The 18430-nt window shown below is 40.9% G+C and overlaps 2 protein-coding genes across 4 annotated transcripts; one reads left to right on the top strand and one right to left on the bottom strand.

Annotated features, from left to right (window-relative positions):
- The first annotated feature begins 1443 nt into the window (after nucleotides 1-1443).
- Nucleotides 1444-8925, top strand: nadkb (NAD kinase b). Of its 3 annotated transcripts, none has more exons than XM_079452479.1 (12): nucleotides 1444-1564; nucleotides 2112-2384; nucleotides 2461-2544; nucleotides 3345-3474; nucleotides 4350-4458; nucleotides 4581-4666; nucleotides 4845-4947; nucleotides 5038-5180; nucleotides 6436-6535; nucleotides 7096-7253; nucleotides 7436-7518; nucleotides 7606-8925. In XM_079452479.1, exons 2-12 carry the CDS (start codon nucleotides 2113-2115, stop codon nucleotides 7763-7765), a joined length of 1428 nt encoding a protein of 475 aa, XP_079308605.1. In that variant the 5' UTR covers nucleotides 1444-1564; nucleotide 2112; the 3' UTR covers nucleotides 7766-8925. The 3 variants fall into 3 exon arrangements, with proteins under 3 accessions (XP_079308605.1, XP_079308607.1, XP_079308606.1); XM_079452481.1 differs by having other exon boundaries at nucleotides 1513-1564; nucleotides 2461-2801; nucleotides 7606-8728; XM_079452480.1 differs by having other exon boundaries at nucleotides 1556-1649; nucleotides 7606-8728.
- A 20-nt stretch (nucleotides 8926-8945) lies between these two features.
- On the bottom strand, nucleotides 8946-17718 carry sec62 (SEC62 homolog, preprotein translocation factor). Its single transcript, XM_079452482.1, has 8 exons — nucleotides 17534-17718; nucleotides 13609-13717; nucleotides 13390-13495; nucleotides 11678-11885; nucleotides 11504-11599; nucleotides 11367-11427; nucleotides 11169-11288; nucleotides 8946-11088 (listed from the first exon to the last, which is right to left on the bottom strand). Exons 1-8 carry the CDS (start codon nucleotides 17567-17569, stop codon nucleotides 10628-10630), a joined length of 1197 nt encoding a protein of 398 aa, XP_079308608.1. The 5' UTR covers nucleotides 17570-17718; the 3' UTR covers nucleotides 8946-10627.
- Nucleotides 17719-18430: the final 712 nt, after the last annotated feature.

The raw sequence follows: 18430 nt of genomic DNA, 5'->3' as shown, positions 1-18430 counted from the left end.
TAGTATAGCATGCTAACGTTATGCCACTTTCATCAAAACCTATTACAAAGCTATAGCAATGTCATGTCATTAAATACGATAAACAGTAATTCTGGAACAGATCTGCATCTTCCTTATCCCGTTAAAAAACATATTACAGTAGTATGTAACCATATTCCGTCCGAAGTTGCACTAACTGTTCGTTACAAGCAGCATTTGCCGTCAGGCAGGTTACAGGTAACGTTAGCTAACATATTTTTGCAAGCCTACCTGCTGCAAAATGACACCAAGACAAGAAGAGCTATTTTATCCAGTGTAATTTATCACTTACCACTATCTTGTTTATTCTTATCCTCCTCTTCCTTTCTCTTCTTTCTTTTTTGGGATCCTGAAGCATAATTCCGCTTCATGACTGCCGACGGAGGTTTTGTTTTTGCCGGCAGCAGAGATCACGAAAGGGGCCCCTTGAGGGGGATCCCAACAAAAGTGTCATTGCACTTTACTGCATTGACTGTCAAAGGGGCGCTCAGTTTGTCGTTGCATTTTATTCTTAACCAGTTGTTGTCTTTGGGCCCCAGGCCAGCTCGGGGCCCCAAGCAATTGCTTGGTTTGCTTGCCTTGTCGCGACGGGCCTGTACTCATCAATTGCACTATAACTTCAATAACTGCATTAACTAATCTACTGCTCTGTAACCTTATTAACTGCATTAACTCATATACTGCACCGTAACTTTAATAACTGCATTAACTTCAACTGCATTAACTCACCTATTGCACTGCAATAACTTTAATAACCAATGTCAATAATCTATGCATACCTAAGTCACTTGCACTATTTTAGTCTAAATTATTATCTGTTCATATCCACCTGTACATTAATGTTCATAGTACATAGTCATCTGTATATATTGTTCATAGTATATACCTTCTGTCATATTTTCATAGAACACACCTACTGCTAAATATTTTTATAATCCATGTCCACTGTATTATATTCTCACTATTGTATTCTGTATTTATTCTAACTGTATATCCTGCACTTGCTAACTGCACTTCTGGTTAGACCTAAACTACATTTCGTTACACTGTACTTGTATATGTGTAATGACAATAAAGTTGAATCTAATCTAATCTAATATAGAGTGAGAAATTTGCCTCTAAAAAACAATGGAGGTTTATTATTCTAAAGTTATTTAAAGAGGCATGAGCCCATAAACAAACTTGATATAAATTATTGTAAAAAATGAATTTCCTTTTTTTTTTACGAATTACACATTTGACCCCCCAAGTCTATTTTTATGGGGGGTCCCGGAACCCCCCAGCCCTCCCCCCTTCAATTCGAGCGCTGGCAGAACATTTCTATCGCTTTTTTTTGTCGGACTGTGCGGGTTTTAGTGATCCATCGGTCAACCCAATCTGGCAACCCTGCAGTTCGCTCGTCTGACGAGCTTGACTTTCTGCGCAGCCGCGTGAAGTTCACTGCGCGATGTGACGGCCCATCGTTTCCCGGAAGTACTCCCCAGAAGCGGACGCAGTGCTGCGTGTTAAATCTTAAGTGTTGACGGGTCTGCAAACAGGAAGTTTGGTAAGTGTTCGGTTAGCTCATCGGCTAATGCAAGTTAGCGGCGGTTATATTTGACGTCAGGCGGTTATCGTGACACGACCGACATGTAACGTGTCCACTGTTTCGTGACATGACGTTTAATGTGTACATCGCTTTATGCACCTATGATAGGAACATAAGGGCGAGAAGCGCTTGTTTTTAGCAATTTATAGTAGCCTAGATGAGATATCAAGACTACAGACTATCAAGCAAAATTGATAATAAATAAATACGTATTATAGAGACTTTTCAGCGTCATATGTATCTGTGCTGATGAAACATGACATACACAGATGACGTAACATCTCCTAACATGACGTTAGCATGAAGGCTATAAAAGCCTGTGCTTCCTGTCCCATTACTTCAGATAAAAAGCATTCATTTGTGTATTAGCAAGCATTTTGTTAGCTCACTGAAGGGTTTCAACACACACATAGGCTACATACAATGAATTTAATGTATACTTTGATTGAAAGCATATGACAAATGCATAAACGTATCAATAATGAAGGTTGGTTTTCTTCTTAAGAATGGAGGGTGTCGAGGAAAGGCTGCGCACCAGAAAGCCGGAGGAAGGTGGGAATTGCAGTACGACCACCCGGTCCCACAGGCAGCAAGAGAAGCAGGGAAAGCCCGCGAGGAGACGGAGAGAAGTGAAGAGGTCTCAACGCAAGCCGGACTGTCCGGACCACCTGTCGGGGTCGAGCGATCAACATCGGTTGCCAGAGCAGCAGGGACCAGAAGCCTCCGTGTCTATGGAGGAAACGGCAGAGAATTCCACGAACAGATGGGAAAGATGCAGGTACCCCAAACAGTCCATCGAGAACGCTTAGATTTTGTGTCGGAGGATATACGTCAGAAGTGCCTTTTTGTTTCAGACGAGGACATTTCCTGCATGGACCATACCCTGCCACTCACTTCGGACCCAAAGCTTGCATACTTACCAATCCCACCTCGGTCATGTAAGTACGTCCACATCAGAAAGGGAAAGGCGGACAGGTCGCGTCCATCAGTTGGTAATGTTTAAGCTGCAAGTCAAACAAGGAGTGGACACAGAAGTGATAAGAAGTGTTGTGCAGCGTGATTGGCCCAGGGATGTTTGTTGGGTGATATGACAGTAAGAAAGTACCGCGGCTCGCCACTTTTCCTTCTGGAATGAACGCACCCCTTTAAAAATGCCTGCTTTGCACCCCTCGGGACAACGCACCTCATGCAAATGGTAATGTAAGATGTGGCCGTCTGTTTGGGGCTTTTCTTTGTCATCACGGGATTGTGATTTGATATGTATTGTTTTGATGAACATGTTGTTAAGGTACAGAAATAGTTGCATAATAAAAGTCGATTATTAGTAGAATTATGGCTTTTAATAGTTTTTAATCCAGATTTTACTCCTGTTTTAATGAAATATTATTAGAAACGACTTAAAAATGGCGAAGAAACAACAAAATCTGACATGGTTTGCTGTATTAATGAATATAAAAAAACGTTGTGCAAATGAACCCAAATCCTTAATTGTTAGTAAAGTTTGCTTATCTGAAGAGTGGAATTGAACTCCGTTTCCCCAGAGGTAAAAAAAAGCACATACATTAAACAACACGTTTAATGCATCAACCTTTACAGTTCTACTAAACGCAGGACCATGACTGTATGTTGCGTAACGGCTGTAAAAGAGGGCAAAGGGCCTGTAGGGGGTTGTCTGTGAGGAGAAGAGTGCATTGCCGGCACAGAAAATGTTTGCCAACGCTGCTGTTTTATCCCGCAGGCACATTCAGGATCCGGCCAGCCAGCGGCTCACCTGGAACAAACCCCCCCTCAACGTCCTGGTCATCAGAAAGATCAGAGACGAGGGCCTGCTGGAGCCTTTCAAAGAGCTTTGCAGGTTCCTTGTGGAGGTAGGCCACGCTAAAGCAAAGCACAGGGCAAAGGAAAAATCCCTGTAGATGATTTACAGGTTAATAGATGGCTTTTGCACTTTTATCATCATCGTTTGGATGAAATCAAACGTCTGTGTGTGTTATTCCGTGCTAGAACCATGTGCTAGGACGGACCCCGAGGTTGCGCAATACATAGAAATCAATGTAATATTGCAAAATGAAATTGAAATGATTTGCGATAACTGATTGATTTTAATACCAATATTTAAAACGTGTATTCAATATATATATAAGAACTTTATTCTTTACATACTTTATATAGACGTTTTATATTCTTTTTATATATGTTTGAAGGATTTTACAAAGATTAAATTGATCAACAAATCGATTGACCAATCAGAATCAAGCACTGGAACTAGGGATGTAACGATTCACAATGCTGATCTCACAAGTTTTACAAAATGAGTCGAGACAAATTTCTCAAATGCTGCACATTTCTTTGTAAACTAAACAAATTGTTAATGTCACGTAACAAAGCCAAGCTGCTATTTAAAAGAAATTCCAACAAAACCGTTTTGAACATTACAAAGGTCTCTTTAAAATGAACAAACCAAGACTTTTACTGTGCTTTTCTTGGATTTTTGTATATTTAAGAACGATCAGTATATCCACGTCTTCCAAGACTGCAGTAAACACAGCGGCCCCTGTTGTTGAAAACATGTATCGCGATTCAAATAACATCTCAACCGGCTTGAATCGTCGCATATTATAATACATTTCAAATCGTAATTAAATCTATGCAATATTCACATATCACATTTATCTTCATATAAATGCGTCTGTAGGGAAAATGCTCACGTCATACGCCAAACTCTGATTGTTTTTGTTTTCAGGAGAAACACCTGATGGTTTACGTGGAGAAGAAAGTCGTGGACGATGCTGCTCTCTTCGAGGATGAGCTCTTTTCATCCATTCGCAATCAGCTGTGCACGTTCAGGGAAGGTACTGATACCACAGGCTCCTCAACATCACCTGTACTGGGATTTGCATAATCCTGAAAGCCTTTAAACCAGTAAAGTGTGGTGTGCATTAGGAAAATGAGTGACGTGTATTATTTCCACCAGGTTACGATGACATCTCGGACTGCATTGATCTGATTATTTGTTTGGGTGGAGATGGAACTCTTCTCTACGCATCCTCCCTTTTCCAGGTATTTACATTTGATCTCATTTGCTTCTCATTCACAGCTACTTTACATGGAATGATGTCTTTGTGGGGTTCACCGTGTATGCAGAAACGTTTTGAATATTCAAACATAAAACATTAGAGATGAGTTCATGAATCAAAGGTGGTTCGACACTGCAACGGTTTTGCATTTGTTGTTCAAGGGCAGCGTTCCTCCAGTCATGGCCTTCCATCTGGGCTCTTTAGGCTTCCTCACACCCTTCAAGTTTGAATCCTTTAAAACGGAGGTGGATAAAGTCTTTGAAGGTAGAGTGATCTGAAAGGCCTTGACTAGAGTTTTTATGTAGTACAATGCGTTGTGTTGGAGTGCTTTGTTAAGGTGTCTGACTGTCGCAGGTAATGCTGCCATCATCCTGCGCAGTCGCCTGAAGGTGAAGGTCGTGAAAGGCATGTTTCACAGAACCGAACTTGAGGAGAACGGCACAGTTCCTCATAACCATATTAACAATGAAGCAGGCAAGATCTCCCTACAGTTACAGGTGACACACCACGCCACAGTACCGACCGACCGGCTAAAAATGTTTAGTTATTTGACAAGGGTTGAGGAGACAGTTGAAGAAGATGAATTTACATGAATTGTTAAGGTCCTCCAGAACTGGTCTCGAGTGGGCAGAAATGGCATTATAATTTTACACCCAAGGTGTCTGATAGCTCACCCAAAAATTCTCTCATCACTTCTCTCATCCTAATGTCATTTCAAGCCTGGATGACTTTCATTCTGCTGCAAACACAAAAGAAGATATATCCTAGAATGTTGGTACCGAACAACATAGGATCTTTCATTGTATAGACACAAAACCACTGCGACGTTTCTCAAAATATCTTCTTTCGTGTTCCACAGAAGAAATACAGGTTTTAAACGACATGAGAGGGAATACATTTTCTTTGGGTAAACAGTTCCTTTTAATGCGATACATTGCGATTGACAACACCAGTTGCGGTTGCTCTGTTTTGCTGGTTGCTTTATGCACTTGACTGAGGTGGATATTTGACCAGTGTGGCTTTACGTTTTTACAAAATGTATTTATTTATCAAAGGCTTTGAATAAATAATTTGACTCTGGGTCGGAATACACCGATTTCTGTTAAGGTAGAGATACACCAATGTATTAATTTCAAAGGATACAAAGATCAATGCAACACCGATGTCTTTTTTTTTTAACTGCAGGAAGGCACTGAGTTGTATTACATTTTGTTATCCAACTATTGTTTGTGTTCCCCTTAAGTTTTTCTTATTTGTATTTTTTTCTTTTATTTACTTTGCGCTTTTCTTACATTGTTGGCCTGTTGAATGTTCAATAGAGTTCAACGAAACTGATTTTATGCAGTGATAAACTAGCCGATGAATGAAGGAGGCATTTATATAGCGCTTTATTGTGGAGTGCTGTACACCCAAAGGACCTCGGTTTAACGTCTCATCCAAAGGACGGCACTTCTTTACAGTATAGTGTCCCCATCCGATGTTCTCGAACCTTTTCAAATTCAGTTATACAATGCTGGAACAAGGATACTTTTCTGATGTTTGATTGCATACAATGATCGATATAATTCATAAAACACCACAAAGTCTGTGCCCCCCCTAGATCCATTTTGGAGCCCCCAGTTTGAAAACCACTCTCTTTCTGCGTGTGTTTTTTAACTTTGCTTCGTTAAAACCGATCTAATTTAATGAAGAAAAAAACATCTGTGCATCTCTAGTTATTGGGTAAATTCATTGACGTGTTTTGGTGTGTAGGTGCTGAATGAAGTGGTGGTGGACAGAGGACCATCCTCCTACCTGTCTAATGTTGATCTTTACCTGGATGGACGTCTCATCACATCTGTACAGGGAGACGGTGAGCACACGTGACCTGAAGGTGTTTTGTGGCACAATCGCACGCAACAATCAACTTCGTACAAACAGCGTTGCTAATGTTCTTGTGCCAGTTTAAAGGAACTTAACCTCGGAGTGTTAGGTGTTTTTTCTGCGGTTAATGTTCAAACAATTTGCATGATCAACTAATGCAAGACGGATGCAACATATTGTGACACAAAGGATGTAGACATTTATGAGCCAACCGATTTGTAACTTATAGGAGTGAATAACTAGCTCTGCGTTGTTTGTGTTTTAACTCATGAATTTCGGATTGCGTGGCTTGTTGAAAAGATGACTTGGAGAGACTCAGATCAGACTTTAAGACCCAATTCAGGTCAGAATATATTTAAAGACTTAAATCCAATACACGATAAAGAAAATCTATAATGGTAAGTAGATGAGTGTCCACACCAGTGGACATCTTGAGTCTACCGGCTGCATCCGTTTACGCAAGAGACAGAAAACTGTGTTGTTTTGGTTTTGACGAGAGACCCATCTGTCATGAAAATCAATGCAAAACTGCGGTGCGTTTCTGTGCAGGTGTAATAGTTTCCACCCCCACTGGCAGCACGGCCTACGCTGCCGCAGCGGGAGCTTCCATGATCCACCCCAACGTCCCGGCCATCATGGTCACCCCCATCTGCCCCCACTCGCTCTCTTTTAGACCCATCGTGGTGCCTGCCGGAGTGGAGCTCATGGTGAGAACAATGAGAAAAGCAGAACTGACGTTTTGAAATGATATTAATAACGTAACGTTTGGCAAACAAACGGTTTAGGGAACAACCGTGTGGTTAAGCTTATGCAAGTTTAATAGTTCACGTGTTTGCCTAAGGAAAGAAGCCTTAAAAGCCGTGTTTGCTCGCTTATTTGTTTTTTGCAGATAACGCTGTCTCCTGATGCTCGCAACACGGCCTGGGTGTCGTTCGATGGCAGGAAGAGGCAAGAAATCCATCATGGAGATAGGTGCGACTCTCCTTTGCACAATCTGCTTTAATCCGGTGAAGCAACAACAGCGGTTTTTGATCACCGTTCTCTTTTTTTCTCCCGTAGCATTAAGATCACGACCTCTTGTTATCCGGTTCCTTCCATCTGTTGTCATGACCTGGTGTACGACTGGTTTGAGAGTCTGGCCGAGTGCCTTCACTGGAACGTCCGCAAGAAGCAAACACGCCTAACAGACATCAACGACGACTCAGAGACTGAGAACTGAGCAATCAAACACACACACACACACACACACACACACACAGTTGGCCTATTAAAAATACACATTCCACAACATTTCATTGTGACTCACAGAAGTGGTTGGAGCACACACGTTGGTATAGTTCAGAGACTTCTAGGAATTCTCATAAGTGTTTCGTACCAGATTAGGTCAAACCTGGGACAGTCTGTGCTCTTTGAATGTGAACATGGAAATGTTTTGTGTCTTGTGAATCGTGGTCAGTCGGGCGGTAACATTATTGCTATTGTAAAAAAACTCTTCATCATAGAAAGCAACTGTTGTCGCTGGTCCCAAATGCCAAAGCAGTTTTGATGAATTGATGTAGACATTACGTTTAAATGAAAGTAGAACTTAAAGTAAACCATGACCTCCAGGCTGATAAACCGCTTTGGATACTTTCAAATCCTCACATTTTTCTGCGTGTTTATCTTAATTTAATTAGAATAACTATTGGATTAACATCAAGGGTTTAAAGGGATAGTTCTCCCAAAGAGGAAAATGATGTCATTATTTACTCGCTCTCTAGTTGTTCCAAACCTTTATGAATTTCTTTGGTTGGATGAATAAAGAATGTCGAGTCAAGGATGACAGGATTTAAATTTTTGGTTGAACTTCTCATTAAGTTTTCCTACACCAAGAACAGAAGCGTTTAGTCACACAGGCGATGCAGAAGAGCAGCAAGGACTCCTTGTGGTGGAAAGTGATCGTTGCACAGCATTCATTCACATTTCACAATCTGTAGCTTTATATTAATACTTATAGACCGCAACAGCGAAACAAATGCAGCTTTGTTCGTTTAACAAATGCATTGTGCGCATGACAACGTCATATCACCTATAGAAGTCTGTTTTGGTTTTCACATTGTTTACATCTTAATGTAAATAGACATTGTAACGTATTCATGCTGTTTGTAATGTTTAAATAAATATATGAATCCTTTTGATCTTTATACTTGTGATATGTTGTGTTTCTTCCTATTGTAGTCAATGGTGCCCCAGAACTGACATTCTTCCAAACATCTTTCTTTTTGTTCAACAGTTGTAACTTGTTTATAATGTCTCGATGTACGCCTAATTGATAAACTACCAAACAGTCGTTTGTTTCGTATACAGGAATAAACATTTTGTACTCGACAGAGTTGGTTTGCATAAAAGCAACGCAAGCATCGTGTTCTAGATTTTTATTGCAATGAAAGGATACAGATACACGTTTAAATTATACTGCAGCTATTGTGACAAAGTCCTCATAATTGATCCAAATACGGACAATGAGTTAGTTAAAGACACCTTGAGCACATAGTTGGGTCTTTAGAAATATGAATGATTTAAAATGATGTTTGTGCATGAGTGATACTGTGCTGCAACACCCAATAACAAACCGTGACACATTTTCTGCCAATAAAAAAAACATCAGGTACATTATAGCATATTTGACCCCAGACACAATGAAACCAAAAACATTTTCATAGAAAGTGAATGTGTTTTCTAAATCAACTAGTTATTTCTTACTAGTTACAAGCCCAGGCTACACAGGTCTTCATAGTCGAAGATGAAGAACATCTAGGACATACATGGTACTTCTACAGAAACACTAAGTGCCGCCCATCTGCATTAATCTAATAAACTGTTATTAAACCGTCTGAAAGCATTTATTGGTGGTTTATATATTTGCAAAAATACACTGAAATGAAAAACCTTAAGGAGTAATTCACTCCAAAATCGGACCCCGTTGACTTTTCATAGTAGGAATAAAAATGACTATGGAAAGTAAACGGGGCGAATTTTGAAGTGAACTACTCCTTTATTCAGTTCATGTCGAACACCATCTGAACCGCTGGCACAGACATATCCCATTGATTTACACGATCCATATATAAATGATACATTTTTCTCTCTTAAATATTATCCTCAGTATGACTGAACGAAACATCTAACGCAAAATAACACTCTAGCCAAAAGTATGAGTCCCTATTGACATATATTAAAGTATTGGACCTCATCTCTATTAGAACACACAATAACTAAAAGGGGATTTTCCATCACAGGTGCTCGGGTAAGATTGTTTCAACTGAATTTTGCGAGACTGAACAGCCTATGATGCAAAAATGGGAGACGTTACAGCAACTACGGCTAATATAGTTCAACTGTTGTGAAATCCCGTAAATATAGAATTTGGCACAAATGTGAGTGTGGTTTCCCCTTTGAATGCAAATTCTTATTGTGAATCTTATAACACTAGTAGCACAGTCACAGATACAGATCATTTATTACATCATCATCTTGCTATGGATCCTTTAACAGGAACTATTTGTCACCAGGGTCACAAAGCTTGACATGTGAGACAGAAAAAGCTGGCAAGATCTCCTAGAAATGTGTTAAAAGTCATTCAAAAGTGCCATTGGGATATTTTTTTAAAATGACGTTAACACTCATCAGGTCGACAAAATGTTGGTCCATCCAAATAATCCAATATACGTTTGCTAACGGTACAGCCGACACAAATCCAAAACGACAGTTTTGTGAAAGCTCTCCTCATCCTTCAACACTTAACATGACAAACGTGTATAAAACAAAATGCTCGACATTAGATGACAATCACAATTAACAAAGAAAGAATGAAGGTGTAAACCGGTTGTTTAGGGAAACACAGGGTCAGGCAGACTCGCACAGTTGCATCCACATATTCAGGGAAACGATAGAGCTCTCGTTTAACCGTTTAGCCTGTCTGTGTTCACGGAGGAAGATCTCGGCCAGAATAGAAATGGGAAACATCTTCTGAACATGACAGAAGTACGTCAGCAGGTCCACATGGAGCATGGGAGTATGTGTGTGGCGCAAAGCCCAATGTTTATGTCTGGACAGTCAAGGGTTTTATCTCGCCCTCGTCGTCCTCCTCCGTGTGCTGTTCCAGCTCTTCTCTGGTGATCATTTCGAAATCGTTGCCGTTGCTGTGCTGCGAGCCCTCGTCCTCCCGCCTGTCACTGTCCGTGTCTGACTGACGCTCCCCGCCTGCCTCCTCGCTCCCGTCGCCCGCCTCCTTCGCGTCTTCGTCCTCTTCCTCCTCGCCGTCCTTTTTCTCGCTGTCCGATTTATCCTCGCTGTCCGATTTCTGCGCTTTGCTGGAATCCCCGCCCTTGTTTTCGGACTTATCGCCGCTGGGTTTCTTGGAGCGCGGGCCCTTGTACTCGTGCGTGTAGAGGGGCCGAAAGGAGTCGATGAAGCCCACGTCTGCCGTCAAGTTCGGAAGGAACCAGAAGTGGTGACGGCCGCCGGTCACCAGCCAGATGATCAGGAATAAGATACAGCGAGCTGAGGAGAGAGGATTAACGCAAATGTTAAAGTGGGAAACGAGTTCTTGCGAAACTAGTTGAAAGTAATAGACCTCGTACCGACGGCCAGGAGAAGTATGCTGGCGACGAAGCACCCTGCTGCCACGCTCAGGTAATAAACACCGACTCTCATTTCGGCCGGCCACAGGGGGAACAGAGTGGCTGCGATGACCGCAATGACTACAAACACAAGGCGTTGAATGAGACAAAAACATGGCAAGACACACACTGCATGAACTGAAGGATCAGACATCTTACCGAGAATCAATCCCATCGCAAAGGTTTTGAAGTGGACTGGATCGTAAATCCAAAAATAAACCTGTTGGAAAGGCAAAGCATTAGACAGACAAAGTACCCGAGTAACATTACAAGCGCCGGTCAAGTCTGATTCTGACCTCACTGCCATCTAAGAACAGCTGATCATCATGAGGTTCCAGCTTGAACTTCTTCTTCGCGTCCTTTTTCTTCTTCGGAGATCCTGGACTGTCATCCTACACATACGGAAACAAGCCATGAAACACAAACGAACTGCATCACAGTTTATCTTTGCGTCAGAGTTCCTGTCGTACGGTTTTCTCTTTCTTTGTGTCTGCGACTTCAGCGTCTTTCTTTTTGTCTTTCTCCTTTTTGCCCTTTTTCTCCTCTTCCTTGCCGCTGTCACTTTTCGCCTTCTCTTTTTCTTTCTCTTTCTCCTTTTCCTTTTCCTTCTTCACGTCTTTTTCTGGTTTCTTCTTCATCACTTTAAGCGCTCGGTGAAAAAACTGCTTCTTTAGGAGCCTGTGAATCGATTGACAGCTCAAATTAGTGGTTTATCGATATGTCTCTCATTGACTGCCCTGCTGAAAAACAACAATAGAATCCTGATCAAAACACAACAGAAAATGTCATCGATTTAATGGTTGTAAGGGGCATTAAACTGGTTAAATGGAAACTATAATGGTGTCAACTGGTGTGTGATGGATTGTATTGGTGGGGTATTATCACTGCTGAAGAAAACAATACAACACACTAAAGAAGTTGTAATGGTTTTAATGGAAACTATAATGGTGTCTACGGGTGTGTGATGGATTGTATTGGTGGGAAGTTAAGTCCTATTGGAACAATGCTCAAAAAATGGAAAAGGTTTTCATGGAAAAAGCTTTTGGGTTATAATGGTATTCTAATGAAAACCATTAGAATTTCTGTGATGGTTTCTATTAGTTTTTTTTCAGCAAACTTTCCATAAATGGCTTTTAATCTGGTGCAGAATTATGATTGTGCCGACATAATATGATAGATAAATGAGAAACGGTTTCCATTAAAATACCATTATGAACTATTAGCATTTTCTATTAAAACCATTACAAAATTCCCCAGTACGATTTGACATCCAAAAAGTGGAATCCATCACACACCAGTAGAAACCATTACAGTTTCCCTTTAAAACCATTACAACCACTATAACTACCTCAATGGTTTCTATCGTTTTTTTCCAGCAGGGATGATTGCAAGAACACACACAAAATACAAGTCCTACAGTGTTTCCCATACATTTATTTATTCCTGGCGGCCCGCCACACTATCAAAACTGGCCGCCACGAATAGTGACCAGCGTGTTGACGCTCAGCGCCTCTCTCTCTCTCTCTCCCTCTCACATGACGGTAAACACATAAAAATGTGGCGGTGTTTGCACTATGCGTTCCTCCGTGTACTTGCCTTTCCACGTAAACAGTCACAGATGTCATTGCCAGAGAAGACGGCTGACCGAGTTTATCAGAACTTAGCAAAAGATTAGCAGTGTTTCCCACAAACTCTTTCTCTATGTGCTCGGCGTGCGTCTGTGTGCTAGCTCTTCTTGCTAGCGAGTTTGCTGTTAGTCTTGCCAGTGTATTCTCCCATAATTCTGACATTGCTATGAATGGTCTGCGCTATACGCGATCTGCAAGAAAACTTTCCCTCGCATTTAAAATAAAACATGTTTGAGAGGAGCAACAACAGCATGGGACAAATAAGTAATATAGCCCAAATCACAGCATATAGCTGCTTGTTAATGTAGATGTTTGTCAGATGATGTCACGTTTATACATCGGGATGTTAGCAGCAGTTGTATTAGACACAAGGTGTTATTGGGTCGTGTTGTATACTCGTGTCATGTCTGACAACAGAACAGATAATATGTGAGAATAGCCTTCAGTTGAGTAGAGTACTAGTAGAAGTGCCAACATCCAAACACGACGGAAGATTGATATGCTAGTCTGGGTGTGACGTCATGATCCGATGTGTGTATGTATGTGTAATGCACCTGTTGCAGTAGTCCACCACAGACTCTCTGGTGGTGAACAAAGCCTCCTCTCCCTTCTTGGCTTTGGCCCACTTTGAATCCAACAGACAGTCCACTGCCTTAGATGCTGATGAACAAAAAAGCCAATCCTTCAATTTAGTGACAGCCGAGCGAAACACTTCAAACTAAACAAATCATTTATTTAAACCGCATGAAAACAGCAAAAATTGGAACACTGACCGACAAAGTAATCCACTCGATGTCCCATCATGTTGGTGGATTTAGTGAGGCAGTTGAAACGCAGGTATTTGGCCACCGCCTTCTCCTCCTTGGTAGGTTCACTGACCTCCTGGACAGAGAGATCAAGGTCTCAACAAAAGTGGGGATGATGGACCGTGAATGTATCAACAGAGTTTTTTGTGAGTGATATGCTACGCTTAAGACTTCATTTGGACAACTTTAGATGCCATTTTCTAAATATTTAGATTGATTTGCACCCTTAGTTTTAAACAGCTGTATCTTGGTCCTATCGTAAGAAACCATACATCAACAGATGATGTAAAACTCCTTAAAACCAGAGTATGAAGCTGTCTTACTCCAAGTAAGCAATTGGACCCAAAATACAGAGTTGAGATGCAACAGGCTTAGTGTAATGTTGTGTAATTCCTCCACATGTTTTCCAATGTTCATTGACCGCCTTTTTCGAGCTAAAGATCAGCTCATAGTACTATGTAACCAACAGTTCCCTCAAAACCAGTCAATAAGCCGATCTGTAGAGACATCATTCGTTTCTCCAATGAATGGACATACCCAAAGGTTGAAGCACATAGACTACGGTTTCCAGTCATATGGTCCAAACGTCTTTTGCATGACTCGGATGGATCAAAATGGAAATCAAGGATATTTAATGGAGACCACATAAAGACTGTATTTGTTTGAGCGTGGTTTTGTTGTTCCGACGGTTGACACTGAGATTCCTTTGGATATTTGTTTAGAACAATGTTTTTAATATGTGTGACATATTGTCTATGTGGCCTGCCTTCACAGACAAGACCTACATTGCTCACGCAATACGTTTATCTCCGGCACATTTCTTTTGCGATTCAGTACCCAATAAATACAGTCAACAACCATTACTACTGATGTTGTCACACGTGAATTGAGTTTGTTGTGTTCGGATTAATGTGCGTGTGATCCCGCAACCATGTACAGCAAGTGTATGATGCTTACACCCCACAAATGCCTTCTTAGTTGGCAACGGGTTTGTTGTGTCGCGTCACATCCAGTGTGGACGTGTATTATTCCAGACATTGAGGCCCGGCTTCACAGACGAGGCTTAAGCCTAGTCCCAGTCTAAAATAAACGTATGACCTGTCTTAACTGAATATAACTTGCCCAGAAATATCTTAATATACCAGCGCCATTGTTTCGTCTCGAGATGCACACCAGCAGTGTATTGAGTTGCTCTATGACTATTGCTCTTGTATGACATATCGCTTATTGCTCCCCGAACTCTGTGTAAGTCGCTTTGGATAAAAGCGTCTGCTAAATGACTAAATGTAATGTATTTTTATAAAGGCGTCTTTATTCAACCCAGGCAAAGTCCCGGCTTAAGCCAAGCCGGGCCTAAATGCACAGTACTTCATGCATAAACATTTCATTTTATAAATAAAACGCACAAAAAAGATGATTATTTAAAACACGGTGGAATTTAACCTGTTGCATAAGAGGAAAAGCTAACACACACACACACACACACACACTGAAGGCCCCATAATTCTCTTATCAAGACAACATCATGACTCAATACTCCATCACTCTTACATAAACATCACTTTAATCCAACAGCTGTTTTTCAAAATCATGAGCTGCATGCAACAACATAGCACAGGTACGACTGTTAGATGTCTGCTAAAGATCTGGAAAACATCTGCTTAACATCTCAGAAAGAGCTGTTGTTCATCCATTCTAAATCTTACACATCTTCCAGACGTCTTCTAGATGTCTACGTGACGTCTGACAGCTGACATCGTAAAAACATCCGCTAAACATCTTAGAAAGAGCTGTTGTTCGTCCATTCTAAATCATAATCATCTTACAGACGTCTTTGAGATGTCTACGTGACGTCTGACAGCAGACATCGTAAAAACATCCGCTAAACATCTTAGAAAGAGCTGTTGCTCATCCAATCTAAATCATACACATCTTACAGATGTCTTCTAGATGTATTTATGACTTCTGACAGCAGACATCGTAAAAACATCCGCTAAACATCTTAGAAAGAGCTGTTGCTCATCCAATCTAAATCATACACATCTTACAGACGTCTTCTATATGTCTATATGACATCTGACAGCAGACATCGTAAAAACATCCGCTAAACATCTTAGAAAGAGCTGTTGCTCATCCAATCTAAATCATACACATCTTACAGATGTCTTCTAGATGTATTTATGACTTCTGACAGCAGACATCGTAAAAACATCCGCTAAACATCTTAGAAAGAGCTGTTGCTCATCCAATCTAAATCATACACATCTTACAGACGTCTTCTATATGTCTATATGACATCTGACAGCAGACATCGTAAAAACATCCGCTAAACATCTTAGAAAGAGCTGTTGCTCATCCATTCTAAATCATAATCATCTTACAGACGTCTTCTAGATGTCTTTATGACTTCTGACAGCAGACATCGTAAAAACATCCGCTAAACATCTTAGAAAGAGCTGTTGCTCATCCATTCTAAATCATACACATCTTACAGACGTCTTCTAGATGTCTTTATGACTTCTGACAGCAGACATCGTAAAAACATCCGCTAAACATCTTAGAAAGAGCTGTTGCTCATCCATTCTAAATCATACACATCTTACAGACGTCTTCTAGATGTCTATGACGTCTGACAGCAGACATCGTAAAAACATCCGCTAAACATCTTAGAAAGAGCTGTTGTTCGTCCATTCTAAATCATACACATCTTACAGACGTCTTCTAGATGTCTACGTGACGTCTGACAGCAGACATCGTAAAAACATCCGCTAAACATCTTAGAAAGAGCTGTTGTTCGTCCATTCTAAATCATACACATCTTACAGACGTCTTCTAGATGTCTACGTGACGTCTGACAGCAGACATCGTAAAAACATCCGCTAAACATCTTAGAAAGAGCTGTTGCTCATCCAATCTAAATCATACACATCTTACAGACGTCTTCTATATGTCTATATGACATCTGACAGCAGACATCGTAAAAACATCCGCTAAACATCTTAGAAAGAGCTGTTGTTCGTCCATTCTAAATCATAATCATCTTACAGACGTCTTCTAGATGTCTTTATGACTTCTGACAGCAGACATCGTAAAAACATCCGCTAAACATCTTAGAAAGAGCTGTTGCTCATCCATTCTAAATCATACACATCTTACAGACGTCTTCTAGATGTCTACGTGACGTCTGACAGCAGACGTCTCCGAGATGTAGGGCAGATGAGCAAACAGCATCTGCCAGATGTCTTGCAGATGAAAATATAGACATCCAATAGATGTCTGCCAGATGTACGTGTGCTATCAGGGGTGTACCGATTCTTGCGTAGAAAGACAACAGGCCAAGTTACAGGAGGCGATCGGTGAGCCGTGATATGACATAACGTGGCCGTCGCATCTGAATGCGAGAAACACGGATGACATGTGACGGTGAGCCGAGCACATCACACAGAGCAACAAACGCTCACGTGTTCATGATGTGGAATATTAAACAAACACGTCACGGATCAATGGACTGCCAACACGGCATCACGCCGCGGCGTCGTGCGTCAAACAACACGCAATCTTTACGCGTAAACGGTTATTGGCGATGTTTTGATAGGAATTGGGTGACATATGCGAAACATATGGCACGAATATCGGCGTGCGTGTCGAGCCAGCACTGTACAACTCGATCTGTTCGGATACTTTCCGGATAAGCACGAACACGAGGACTCGATCCAGCGAATATCTAAGTCGTTATATTCGTGGCAGATGATGCTTTGCATTACTGCGCCGATAAACAATCCGCCTCCGCGTACTGCAAAAATAACGGATCGCGTTATGGTCGCGCTAGCTTTAATAACGACTCGATGTCGCACAAACACGAAGTATCGTCGATCTTTGTGAAATGTTGTACCTGGATTCGCTTCTTGTGCCTCCTGCGCTCCGCCATGATTTCTAACTTCTGTGTTCGCTTGACGTGGTCACGAGCGGAGTCGGGGCGGGAAGTCTCGCGATGATACGAGGAACGCGTCGCTTCTTCGCTTGGTTGCTTCAGATCGCATATGAATGCGTAGCGCCATCTACAGTGCAGGCCGGGAGATGCTCACGCGGAACCAGGGTGTTAGGAACACTTAAGCTAAAAGAAAAAGCTTGTAAAGAGTTGAATTAAAATTTTCTTTAGACTTTTTATTATTATTATATATACGTTTTGTAAATGTACAACTTTGTTTGTTAATCTGAATACCCTTGTGTATACAGTTGTTATTATCTTTTTCTCTCTTATGCTATGTTGTTGCTGTTATTATTGTATTTTTATCATGTATTTGTTAAAGCAATAATAATGATAAAAGAATTACGGTCGGTCCCTGTGTTACATTTGCAGACCGAGCGTTTAATGCTCGGTGATTCGAAAAACCACATTAAAGGCTTTAATAAACTATACGTGATGAAACACAATTGCAATAAATCACTTATATTATATTTTACTTTGAAAATGAGAATTTGCGACAGTCGAAACTTTTGTCGTAGTGTTAACAAACATATAAAATACAGTTAATGTACACGGAAATATACTTTATGCAGTGCACACATACCACTTTAGGGATGTAAGTTAAACAATATTCACCCAACTGCAAACAATGACTTTCTTACGTAGTCCTTTTTTCTTGTTTTCCAGTAAAAATGTCAAAACATTCTTGAATTAGGAAATGAGCACAGTGACTTAAGAAAATAAGTCTTGCTTTTAGTAAAGAAATATGAAATTTCAGTGAATTGGTGCTAAAAACAAGCAAATAAATCTGACAATGTGGTA

This window comes from Barbatula barbatula (assembly GCF_947034865.1).
Source record: "Barbatula barbatula genome assembly, chromosome: 3".
Lineage (NCBI taxonomy): Eukaryota > Metazoa > Chordata > Actinopteri > Cypriniformes > Nemacheilidae > Barbatula > Barbatula barbatula.
Note: the sequence above shows the minus strand (reverse complement) of the source record. Positions and strands in the feature narration are given on the sequence as shown.

Bases quoted from the DNA above. Each gene is read 5' to 3' on its own strand.
- nadkb (XM_079452479.1), top strand. From the start codon at position 2,113: ATGGAGGGTGTCGAGGAAAGGCTGCGCACCAGAAAGCCGGAGGAAGGT. The intron at 2,545-3,344 runs GTAAGTACGTCC...TTTATCCCGCAG, and splicing joins ACCAATCCCACCTCGGTCAT to GCACATTCAGGATCCGGCCA. The intron at 5,181-6,435 runs GTGACACACCAC...TTTGGTGTGTAG, and splicing joins AGATCTCCCTACAGTTACAG to GTGCTGAATGAAGTGGTGGT.
- sec62 (XM_079452482.1), bottom strand. From the start codon at position 17,569: ATGGCGGAGCGCAGGAGGCACAAGAAGCGAATCCAG. The intron at 13,718-17,533 runs GTACAACATTTC...CTCTCTGTCCAG, and splicing joins GGCACAAGAAGCGAATCCAG to GAGGTCAGTGAACCTACCAA. The intron at 11,886-13,389 runs GTGCATTACACA...ATCGATTCACAG, and splicing joins GTGGTGGACTACTGCAACAG to GCTCCTAAAGAAGCAGTTTT.